A 12,938-nucleotide genomic window follows, 5' to 3' on the forward strand; every position below is an offset into this window, starting at 1 on the left:
TTTTTTATTAGAGCTAGTGAGTTTATACCCACTCTTTTTCTTTTTTTTAAAGATTTTATTTATTTGACAGACAGAGATCACAAGTAGGCAGAGAGGCAGGAAGAGAGAGAAGAGGAAGCAGGCTCCCTGCTGAGCAGAGAGCCCGATGCGGGGCTCGATCCTGGGACTCTGGGATCATGACCTGAGCCGAAGGCAGAGGCTTTAACCCACTGAGCCACCCAGGCGCCCCATACGCTGGCATTTTTATCGCGTTTGTTGTGTTGCATTTTACACCCCCCCGACCCTCCAGTCTCCCCCAGACATGCACCGGAAAGCCCCCCACAAGCCCAGACGACCAGTGGGCTGGGAGCACTCATTACGTTGGTAGCTGAGCCCCATAAGGGGCCACAACCCTGTCCTTCTGCAATTGGAATGGAGAGTCAACTGTTTGATTGAACGTCCAAGCGCGGAGCTCTGCCCAGCTGCTAGAAAGGGGCCGCAGAACCTGGGTTTCTCCTCCATGACAAACACCTATTAAGCTGTCAGCATAAACTCTTCCCTTACAACCTCTGACATCACCCTCGGGGCAGGCAGACACAGAACAGCAATTGCGGAATTGCGCATGAAAATCATAGTTTTATTGTCTATACAACTGAAGGTTTCGCTCAGACTCCTGCTTCTGTCCGAGCCGTATAAAGAAGCAATTCTTCTCGGAGAACAAATAAGCACAGTACACTATTGTAATCTAAGAAACAGGCACTATTTATGCGTTGGAAAGCCTTGCTCTCAATAGGGCTAACGGTCCAATGGTCCAGAAGCCACTATTTTAGCAGCTGGAGAAGAGAAAGCTGTAGAAGTCACCAGGAATGAGATGCCGAAAGCAGCGGAGTGGGCTGCGGGTGCGGGGCCGGGAGGGGGGCCCGCCCGCTAGTTGAGCACGCAGGACTCGTAGGTGGGGACCATGTACTTGATGTTGATGAAGGCGTCCTCCCCGCCGTAGCGCTCGAAGGCCTCCAGTGTCTCCTGGATCAGGTCGCCGATGTTCTCCCGCTTCTGCTGGCTATAGTCGATGCCGTCTCCGGAGTTCACTGGTTCAGACACACAAAGAGCCCCGTTATTGCACCGTTTTCTCCAAGACACCCTACACACCCGTCTAGGCATTTTCTCCAAACGCTTGTGAGGGGACGCAAGCACGTCACATTTTCTAGGTGGTCCTGGGGAGTTCTAGGAGTGTTAACCAGCAGCTCTGCGAGCATGCAAAGCCCCAGACTGCGGTCGAGGCAAAGTCCTCTGAACTAAGGGAACAGCAGACTAACCCCAAGTGGGGTGATCACAGGCACACGACAGACCACAGATCTCAGGGCTGACCGTGACAAAGAGTGTTCTCTTGGGCCCTGAGTTCTTCAAAGTCCCAGAAATGAACACTCTCCTCAGTTAGGGGTTTGAATGGATACGCTTAGGAAGGAGAGACTGAGCCCGCCCCCATGTCTTTGGTGCTGTTGTCTCTGTCTCTCTTCCAAGCGTGCAGTCATCTGCAGTGATTTTCATCACCCAGGTGTGGGGGCTGGAGGGGGGCAGCTAGGAGGAAACAGCCTTTCCTGCTGGAGCTATCAGATGGTTTCCCAGGGACCAGTCAAGGCCGGGCCTTGCAGAACCTTGAAGGGCCCTCTGCAGCTCCCCCCCAGCTTCTACGCGGGAAGGGGTTCCCGGGATGGGCCTTCAGCGGCCTCGGGAGCCTGGGTGGGCAAACTCCATCTCAAACCATTTGGAGAAGCACTTGACTGCGCTCAACCTGAATTACCCGGGGGTGAGGGAGTCTAACTAGAACGGAGACCCTTGGCTTCCATCCAGAGGGTGGAGATCCCATGAGGGTTCCCCCAGTAGCTCTCTCTGACACACAGTCATGATGTGCTTTGCACACCTTTCCAGGGGCTTCGACCGCCCTGTGCTTCCAGGAAGCGGGACACGGTCACGCTGCGGCCCAGTTGCTGACGTCACCCTGTCTTATCTCTGCTGAAGTGACCGCCCTGGACCCGCTCCGGCCGGAGCTGCAGATAAAAGTCCTCATTCTATCCACATTTCAAGTATGGCTCCCAAATGTTGATTTTGCTTGAATGTGAAAATTATAGAGGGAAAAATGGGTTTTTCAAACTTTTCTCCTCAGTTATTTTGGACATGTACAAAAGGACTGAGCAATGGTTCAGACCAGTATTAAAAGGAACAAGTGCAGCCCCATACAGCAGAGATAAGCAGCTCTTTTGCTTGATTTTTCCAGAAACCCATTAGAGAAATATCACTGTCTTCTACAGCAAAAGGAAAAGCAATCGCTTTCCTGGTTAGTTTCTTTCGGTAGGGGTAAAGGCAGGCAGAAATATTACTAATTTTCAGAAAATGAGATTATGAGTCATAAAGCTATGGTATATATCAATTTTTCATAACAAATGGCCTTATAATGCAAAGCCATTGTCATTAGGTGGGGTTTTCTTTTCTTTTCTTTCTTTTTTTTTTTTAAGAGAGTGAGAGTGCAGGCACGTGAGAGAGAGCGTGAAGCAGGGGGCAGGGACAGAGGAAGAGAGAGAAAGAGAATCTTAAGCAGGTACCATGCCCAGCACAGAGCCTGATGCAGGGCTCGATCTTATGACCCTGAGATCATGACCTGAGCCAAAACCGAGAGTCAGCCGGGTAGACAACTGAGCCACCAGGCGCCTCAGTTAGATGGGCTCCTCTTGCTTATGATGCAAGCACTTCTGTGATCACACAGAAAGCTCAATTTAAATGAGTTTGATGTACAGAGTAGTTGATCATCCTAAAGAATGAAACACGAGTTACTGTAGAATAAGCAAGAGATAAGATGTTTGAAGAAAGATTTTTACCTTATTGTTTTTGAGCAAAAGATAGACTTTTTAGAAAACAAAAATGTAGACAAACGCACAGAGTAATAGGCTTATTTTTTTCCTCTAGATCCACGTGGTGGTGGGAGGAGAGAGTCCTTGCAGTCAGAAGTGCCCATTAGGGAGGACAACGTGGTATTAATCTATTTGGGGGAACTTTCCAAAAAGAGAAAGTCTTTAGGTTGAATTAAGAGAGAAGGACGCGTGCGCACGGGTGGGTATGTGTGTGTGTCGGAGGGGGTGATTGATATTTGTTACAGGTGTCAAGAAAAGATCTTAAGAAAGAAAGTCCAAAAGAAGACAGGGCAAGAGAGTCAGAAAAAGGGGCAGGAGGGACAGAGACAGATCACGTGTGACAAGCGCGATGGATATCTTAGAAGGTATCTGTTAGGAACAGCTTCTGCTTCCCAAGATTCCAATTGGAATGGGCAAGCGTGTCCAGCGGGGGTCTTTGGCTGATCTTTCTGTGCCTCTTTTTCCAAGATGGCATTCCTGATAGACGCCTCCTGGTCATGAAAGACGTGGACTTAGAGGGAAGGTGGCATGAGCTTTGCTTGCACGGGACAGCAAAGCCCATAGCGCAAACACTTAGAGGGCACATGGCAAATGTCATCGGTGATGGTGCTGAGTGGTGACGGCCTTGATCTCGTTCCTTATGGCAAAGATACGTAAATTAATCACTAATAAATGGCATCTTTTGTTGGCATATTAGTCAAAAGGTCAAGAACTGAATAGATCACGGGACACATATTTTCCTGATGGAGGCAGAGGGGGCTGGAAAGTCTGCACACAATGGAAAGCTTAACACACCCTGTTTTTCCCACTGAGTTCCAGAAGGCTACAGTGACAAGCAACACTTTATTTCAATAATAACCTATTCTTGCTTTTTAAAAAATATTTAACTGTAGGAGTAAGTAAACTATGTAGCTTTTTTGTTTCTCAACAGCGTATAAACCCAATGATAAAAGAGAACAGAACAGAACAGAAGTTGCTTATTCAAAAAGTGAGTTGGAGTTGGCATATTTTGTGGTTGGCAGAATGTATATCACTGGGGCAGAAAAAAAGACCAAAAAGGAACACATCCCTTATTTGGCATGCTTTAGCAATGACAGGGCACAGTTTAGCCTCAAACCATGCTGAGAGGCAGGTGAGCGATGTGCTCTCTGTTTCCAAGCGGTTATATTGCCATTTCTTTGAGAATCTGAGCTGGAGCTCACCATTTCCAACACGCACGATGTGGTCGGAAGGCTCACTTATAAGAATAGGGCACTTAAAAAAAAAAAATCCAGATGGTTATTTACAATCGTCGGTTCTGATTAGAAAGATGACATTTCAATTTAGGAAGCTAGGAATCTGTTTTATGTCCAGCAGCTGGAAAGATACATCGATGATGGAAAAGATATGTTTTATGTATAACCAAACAAATAGGGACTGTGAGAGAGGTTTAAGCCAGACTGCTTTTCTAGAGGGGTAATAGGCAAGCAGAGCAGAGCAAGGGGTGTAGTAATCTTCTTGGAGATTCTTCATGCAGGAGGTGTACAGGTAGTGGTTGTAAGTGGTGCCTGTTTAGTACCCTCGTAAATGCATTTGTTATTCTGCATGCTGAAATGGTCGATGATGTAGGCAATAGGTTTTTATCACATGCATACTTTCTTCCTATATACCCCTCTTTAAACTGCCCTGATCCAGATGCTTCCTCTTCCAGGCGCCATATTGGTCAGAACCGGGATGTATGGATCCCAGTCTTGCTTCTGGCACCAGCCTGCTCCTGGCGATGAACTCAGTGTCTCTGAGAGGTGACTATGAGTCACACCTCGCCACCCAGGGCCACCTCAAAGGGATGCTACATGAGACACATCTGCATTTCACACAAATATCTGTGTGTAGTGGACACGGGCCAGCAACAGATACATAACACGTAGGATTTGGGTGAGATATTCTCTTAGCACTTTTGTGATTTTTAAACCATGTAGAAGCTGCATTCTTTTCCTTCAGTTAATGTGATTACAGGAAGGGAGGAAAAAGGCAGGAGAAGCAAAGCCAGAAAAAAGGGGACACTTTCAGCGGCTAGAGCAAGGGCTTCCCACGTCAGCGTTGCAGTTGGCGGTGGCAGAATTTTTTGGTCCCACTGAGGGTGCCTTTGGCCCCGGCCCTGCCAGGAGCTGTTACGATGTGAGGCCCTCTGTAGACCAGGCACTCTGCGGGGCACTGCGGGGTAATGAGATCCAGGAAAATCAGGGCTTATCACTTTCCTGAGGAACCTCTGAGCGCCCTCTTGCAGAACGCTCTGATCACACATACCCACCATGGAAGGAAATACAGGCTCACGCGCCCTCGCCTCACCGACCCTCAGGGCCACGGGCATCCCCCTTGCTGCTTGGCTTGTCTCGGTGACCTGTGTCCCGAGAGCACCCTCACCTGTGTGTTTCCAGCAGGTGCCCCAGACTTCTATCTCAGACACGTGGACGGACACATCAAGGCTCAAGCAGTTACATTCACATTTGGATTTTTCTGACTTGAACGTTTTTCGGTAAATACTCTTAAATGTTAAATGTGTAGATACTCTCATGGGAACGGTACTACACAAAGGTGTTATTTGGAAGGGAAAGCACTATTTAAGGCATCGGAAATATAAAACTTGTAACTGCCTACCTGGGGTGGCTTATTCCACGTGCCTGAACTATTATGTGAACCAACAGATGAAATCATTTTTAAACTCAGCCTGTACTTTCTGGTTGTGACTAAGAAGATGGACAGGCCCAATTTCCAGAAGGGAAATGCTTCTGTGGGTTTGGGGAGTGGTCCTTGCTCCCCGGAGGGCAGAGCGGGACCCCCCCACCCCTGTGGGAAAGACCTAAGTGCTTTTAAAAGCCAACGAACCACACACTCGGAGCGAAAATGCTGGCTTGGGAAACTTGGTGACAAAGCACCTGCATGGGTCTAGAAACAATGAGGGGTTCAAAGGCTGTCCAGGCTCTGGTCACTTGATGCTCACTACTGACTTTAAAAGCTGTGACTTTATGATGTTAGCTCCCCATGCTCGGCAACCACAGTGGCTCATGTTGGCTCCCCCGTGTACAACAGCACCTTGAACAACTGGGGAAATAGCCCATTTCTCAGATGAAAAGACGGTTTACCCGACAGAGCTGCATTCACAGCACCCATGGACAGCACCGGACAGTGAGCCAGGCAGACCCATGCTCACAGTGTACCTCGAGCAAAACTGCAGCCATAAAACCAGGGCTTTGAAAGGAATTGCTCCTGACCCATCATGGTTTGGCTATACCCTCTTCTGGCCTCCCGTGGTTCCTCTGGCCATTCGTGTGTGGGGTCTCATGCGTTGTGAAGTGTGGTCACTTTGCAGACACGGTATTTGAACGTGTATCCAGACCAAGTCCAGCCCGAAGCGGTTCTCAGTATGAGAGCATCCTTTGATGTAAAATGACTTACAGACAGCACATATGTTGCACCGTTTCCCCAGGTGAGGTGGTTGACGAGCTTGAGCGGGTAGCAAGGACTCTGGTCCTGTGGTATGTGGCCCAATGGAGCTGGCTGACATCCCCAAAGCAACAGAGTGAAATTTAAAAAAAAAAAAAAAAGAGTGCTACCAGAAGAAACCAAAGCGTTTCTTTCTGGACCAGAAAAGGCACTTTTTGGTTTCTCAATGCTGTGCTAAAATATTTCAAGCGCTCTAAAGACCTGCAGTGAGTTCTGCTTGTCAGAACCTGTAACTTCTGACGGCCTTGGTCAGAGCTAAAGCTGCATTCCTTCCGGGCTGCGCGTCAGTGATGTCATCCCTGTGGAGAAAGAAAGTGAGCCCTTGGGGCCTGGGTTCAGGTCCTGGCAGGGATGTGCAGGTGGGACCTACCGCAAATATTATTATTATTGTTATTACAAGATCCTTCTTGATCACAGATTTTCTGTTGGATGATTCTGAACAAATTTTTCCTTTGGGTGTCATGGATTTAGCAGTTACAAGCTTGAGATGACCCAAGCAGGGATTCCCTGGGCACACTTAACTGGTGTTTAAGCAGATGTCAGCTTCGGTAGACTAAAACTAACATTTTCCAAAAGATAACTCTTATCATTAAAAAAGAGATGTCATTGAAATTATATCTCATAATATTGATGAAATGGTTTTTCCAAAGCATTTTGAATTTTTTCTTTTTAATTTAAGAAAGGAGGAAAAGAGAAACAGAAGATATATTTTACTTTTTAAGAAATTTTTACTTTCAAGAGCCAGCTTAAATTGTCAATATTTGTTTTGCCAGAAATATCCCTTTATTTGGGGTTAGCTTGGACCCAACTGACTCTAGAGAAATTGTTCCTTGTTTTGGAATCAAAGGGTTTTCTCCCGTTAAGTTTGGAAAAGTAGAGTGGAAACAACCGTGAATTCCAATCTGATCCTTTTTGGAGATGAGGGAATAGAGGAGAAAGTGAAGAGGGAAAGAAAATCCTATAACACAACTCATTTTTCTACACCGAGAGAAGGACACTTTGGGGGAGATGTTCTGAGGGTTAACTGCTTTTAGAATCCTAAGCCAATGCTTCTTTTGTTTTCTTTCTTAGCTTTGCTGTGGTACTTGGAGGGGACTGATCTTTTTTTTCCTTCACCATAACACATGTCACCCCGTTCAGAATTCCAGGTGTTTCCACGTTTGGCTTAAGCTTAGTCACCGCTTCCTTGTTGACTTCTTATCTTCTTAGAAAGTAATGGTGGGTGTGAATGAAGGTTGCAATGCTTTTGCAACCAATAACTTATAATAACCATAGCATTTGGCATGCTGGAGATGCCCAAGGGCTTAAATACTTCAAATCTTCTCAGATCTTGTTGACAGTAATGAAATTCACAGGATTTCTTTCCTCTGAAGATGAAAGCTTTGAAGCAAGACCTCGATTCCCAGCTGGATGTCTCTCTCTCTTCCTCTCTTTTTGACACAGGGGCTGGGTGACTAAAGCAAGAGTCTACTAAGCCAACACGGTTTCAAAAGCTCAAGGAAGGGTTTTCATCTTCTGAATGGGGCCACCGATCACTTGTGAAATTGAAGATATCATGGATCTTGGCCCAATTGTCTATTAAATATTAAAATTCCCCTTCAGAGAGACAATGAAAATTTCTAACCAATTGCTATCCGCTAACTGCAAATTAGATTTATTTCTCTATAAATATTAACAATGATGACATTAGAATGTACTGGCATAGTAAAAATAACATTGGATGTCAAGGCGAATGACTTGTAATACAGTTTTTCAACAACTTAGAAGCTTCAGTGTTCAATAACTTACTAGATGTCTCACTATGGACAGGTTGCTTAATTCCCCTGAATCTCAGTTCCCTCCCCTGTACAAAGAAGGGACTGAACTTCGGGTGATCTCTGGTTGCTACCATCCTAACATTATGTTTTATAAGATCACAATATAACTTTGGAACATGCTTTTTGGAAATGGTGGTTCTTCAAGAGATGCATTGTATTTCAACTGAAAAGTTGATAAAGCAAATGTATAATTCTACAAAGTAATTCGCAAATCTCCAAGCAGCAAACTCAGCTTTCAGATCAAATTCTAAGAAAACCTGAAAGGCCTAATGGTTATATAATTTGGAAGCAAAAGCACTATTTCAGGCAGAAAGAAATAAAACACTGTCAAAAAGTCAATTACTTGTTGACACGCTGTGAAAAATTATTCCACTCTGCTATTTCAATAAGTCTATATAGATTCCGACTTCTTAAAATAAAGACCAAATGTGGATTTTTAACGTATTCAATTGATAGTGATCTGGTCAAGGTTACAGAAAAGCAAGTTAGGTCCATCTCTGAATAATGAACATTTTAATCTGGAAGCTATACTGAAAAAAGTAGGGGGGTTGACTAATTTATCTCTCTACAGGATAATTGTAACAATAGGTTCAGTGGCCGTTGAATTTAACTGGATTCAAGCTTTTGAAGTGAAAGCGCATCTCTCTTCTTGTTGGCCCACAGCATTTAACGAGCGGACGGCATCTAAAAGGGGCAGAGAGTTCTCTGTCCTGTTCTGTCCTGAAGCTGTTTCTTGCTGGCCTATCCCACGGTGGCATCGTAATAATAACAGCGAAGCAAACGTAGCGTCACTTAAAACAAAGACTAGCCCAGTGAGCTGGCTACTGTTGCTGGCATCCCTTCCTAGACAAGCAAACTCTGCTTAGGGAAGTGAAATAGGTCAACAGAGCAACGGAAACTGTGGGTGATGGAGAAATCGCGGCAGGTGTCCCTGAAGTGCAACAAGAAGGGTGATAGAAGATCCAGGAAGAGAGACGTCAGCATCCTCTGTCAACACAGGGAAGGCGCAAGGCAGCAGAAACTCCGCCTTTCTAGCTGTAGAAGAATTTCAAGCCCGTAGAGGAGGAATGCCATTGGGGGAGAGGGTCTAGGGGAATCAGTGCGGGGGCGGGGGTGCAGATATTGGACCTGTGCCATCCACACATTCGTGCTTCATGGGGCAGCACCCTGCTCATCTTAGCCTCCTTTTCACGACACGGACTATTATGCTATCTTTACTTCATCATAAGTGCTTGAAATAATGACGTCCTTCACAGGGTGTGCAGAAAGACAACAATCAGGGCTGGCCGACTTGAAGGGCTTTTTTATTTTTTCAGTGCCATACAATACATGAGTAATAGAGGGAAATTCTAGGATTAATTTCACATTCCATACCCCCATCTTTAGGAGCATTTGTGATTTACTGGTTTTCCCTGCTCTTTGAAAGTAAAGCATTTCTATAAAACCTTTTGTAAGCCAAAGTGGCATAAATCGAAGAAGCAAATACCTTTTATTTATATGGAAGAATTATCGAGCGTTCCTAGACCCCCAAAATAACCTCTCTTAGGGCGCCTGGGTGGCTAAGTCAGTTAAACGTCTTTCTTCGGCTCAGGTCGTGATCTCAGGGTCCAGGGATCCAGCCCCTCACTGGGTTCCCTGCTCAGCGGGGAGTCTGCTTCTCCCCTCCCTCTGCCTGCCCTTCCCCCTGCTTGTGCATGCTCTCTCTCTCACTCTCTCTCTGTCAAATAAATAAATTAATTAAATATTTTAAAAAGAAGAGAGAGGGAGAGTGAAGAGGTAAACAGGAGGAATCCTGTAGCTATCTTTATATATCTTTAAAAACAAAAAAAGCCAACCCAAAGCCACAGAAGTTGGGGAAATTATGGAACAAAGTGCAAGGTCCCCATCGTCCCTGAAATGTTCCTTCAGCACACTGTTTCGTGGGACTCTGGAATAGTCATTGATGGAATCCAGTTCTGTGTGGAGGTTCTCAAATGGGCCCACGAGGTGAGTGCTGACTCCATTAGCCTTGCAAGCCCCGAGTCTTAGCACCCTCTTTGACTCTTCCCTTTGCTGTGTTCAGCTGGTGATGTGTGGTGCGCAGTGGGTCTGTGCCGTAAACCCGGGCCACCCTGAGTTGTAACTAGTCCTCTATTCTGTCCTCCCATCTTCGTGGCCTCCCCTTCCTTGCTTACTTAGCCTGCAGATTAACTTCCTAATGGCGTTCTCTCCTGACCACAGGCAACATCTGTGCCCACATGGTGTTATCTGTCAAATTCAAGTTCCCAATCATTGGAGCTCTCTAGACTCTGCTCTTCCTCATGAGGTCAGTCTCCTACTTTGCTCCTTCCCACCAAGACCTCCTGCTCCACGCAGACCCGATTTCTTCTTAACCCAAAGTGAGCAATTTTCATTTCTGCCTTTGAAATTCCCCATAACAGTATGCTGCCTTCTCCTTCTTGGTAAGTACGACCTTACCCTTTCTAAGGCTCCCTCTGACTGACTTCCTCTGTGAAGCTGACTCCAAGTCATCTTCCCTTCTTTTGAATTCCTAGGGCTACAGCTGGCAATCCATTCATGTTCCTTATTTCCATGTCACTCTGGAACCCCTAGGAAGTGTTTGATGCTTACTTAGTCTTCCTACATTTTACCACCTCTTGAAGGATAGGATCATACTACTTACAGTGTAGACCTTGTTCATGGGCATCAAATGCAACCTGAACATTTGTAAAGGGAAGAAGGTATGAATGAATAAATTACTACTTTGTGGGTTGACCCAAGCCAGATTCAACATAAGCAAATTCTGTTCTAAATAAACTATATGCCAAATGGAGTGCCAACAATTTGCCTAATGTTTATTCTTGTCCACTATGTACATGCTTGTGAGTTCCTATCCATGAAAATAGCATTTATGTGAATTTGGACAAGTCTGAGCAAATGTGTTTAGGTGCATGGAGGGTGTCTGTAGTTAGGTAGATTCATCTGTTTCCCAAAGTCTTCCTGGGTCTAAAGTGGGGTTTACCTGGGTCCCCCTCAAATTTGAGAAGATAAAACTTTTTTTTCCAAAATGAAAAATCAGATTATTCCATTCACTTTATTAGCAACATTTGTTCCAAGATGAAGAAAATGCCAACTTTTTATAGTGTTTTCATTTAATGTCTAAATTTTGTTTAATATAATTTCTTATATGTCCACACAGTAATTTCTAACCAGCCCCAGAGATTACCAAATACATGATTTTAATTGGAAAAGAAATATGGATTGCTGCTTTCAGGAGTGAGGCAAACCTATTGGAAATAATTTTACTACTTTTAGACTGATACTAAAAATTTTTTAAAGTGAGCCAAAATGACAGCTGTTATTATGGTTTTCCATTAGCAGGAAACATTAATGATACAACCCACTTTCAGCTCTAATTTTTTTTTAAATTGAGGCACAAAAATGAAAAGAGAAATTTCAAATCTCTACCAAATGTTACCCTCAGACGCAGTAAACGATGGGGAGATATATTCCCCAAATTATCTTTGTTGGAACTTTCATCTACGTAATGAGTTCGGACCTGAAGCCTGTGCAGGACCACGCTGGACGTCGGCAGCATGACAAAGTTTGGTTAGAACGTTTTAAGGAACCACCTGCATGTGGGCAGGGAGGCACAAAGTAAAAGGCCTCCACGGCCTTGATGTATCTTTTGTCCTACTGCAGAAAATAATTAAGGAGATCAACTCACTAATGATGCTTACAGAGAAAACACACCTTGATCAGATGTTTTCCTGCTGATCTGGGGTTTATCTCGGCTTGCCTTAACTATCTCCTCCTTGGAAATTCTGAAATGAATTATCGGGCGCAAAATTCAAGTAGATTTCCAAGCCATTAGCTGGAAATTTTACAGAGTGGGAACGTTTCTCATCAAATGAGCTCGACTAATGCAAAAATAATATATTAAATGAACAGATCGGAGCAGCCTCCGGGGCTGAGCAGACTGAGCGGCTGGGACAAGCGACAGCGTGAAAACCGTCAAGCCTTTTACGGGTGTCTCGGTTTAAAATAACCTTGCAATATCTTCCGAAGCTCTGACTATCAACTTTTATCAGCCTCTGCACTGGTGAGTGAAATGTGGCAAGAGACACCCACTTTGCCACCAAGCGTGCTGGCGCAGAACATCATCTGAAAATACTGGCGCTCGCCTAACAAAATTCTTTTTTTTTTTTTTTTTTTTTTTTAAAGATTTTATTTATTTGACAGAGAGAGATCACAAGTAGGCAGAGAGGCAGGCAGAGAGAGAAGGGAAAGCAGTCTCCCTGCGGAGCAGAGAGCCCAACGCGGGGCTCGATCCCAGGACCCTGGGATCATGACCGGAGCTGAAGGCAGAGGCTTTAACCCACTGAGCCACTCAGGCGCCCCTCGCCTAACAAAATTCTTACAAATGTTTAAGGTTTTGCTCAAGTCCAATCAAAGTAGTTTAAAAAAATATATCTAAATTGTGTGTGGGGTGGGGGGATGAAGATGTGGCCATTTAGTCTGGCCTGGCGGCAGCGTCGAATTTATATGAGAAGTGAAACCAAAGCTTGCTGGAAACGCCGGTCGGCCAAATACGCTGACTTCTGGTACTTTCGAACGAGGAATGTGTATTTGCCTGAGTTACGTTTTTATCGTTGGAAGATGCCTCAGCTTAGGGCACACAATTGCTTTCTTCCGAATCAGGATTTTAAGAGGAGGTGAGTCTAGACAAAACAAACGGTAACCCCAAGGGGTTGGGGCCGGCGGACGATGAAAC

General features: G+C 45.1%; 1 protein-coding gene across 1 annotated transcript in view; it reads right to left on the bottom strand.

The window, feature by feature from the left end:
* Positions 1 to 595: 595 nt before the first annotated feature.
* The window catches only part of LOC111158685 (parkin coregulated), a 503,721-nt gene continuing 491,378 nt past the window's right edge, over positions 596 to 12,938 (bottom strand). The window contains exon 5 of the mRNA XM_022520893.1: positions 596 to 1,067. Within this exon, the coding sequence (XP_022376601.1) occupies positions 907 to 1,067 (161 nt within the window). The 3' untranslated portion in view covers positions 596 to 906. The remainder of the gene's footprint in view (positions 1,068 to 12,938) is intronic.

Source organism: Enhydra lutris, unplaced genomic scaffold (genome assembly GCF_002288905.1).
Source record: "Enhydra lutris kenyoni isolate GAN:26980312 unplaced genomic scaffold, ASM228890v2 scaffoldscaffold62, whole genome shotgun sequence".
Taxonomy (NCBI): domain Eukaryota; kingdom Metazoa; phylum Chordata; class Mammalia; order Carnivora; family Mustelidae; genus Enhydra; species Enhydra lutris.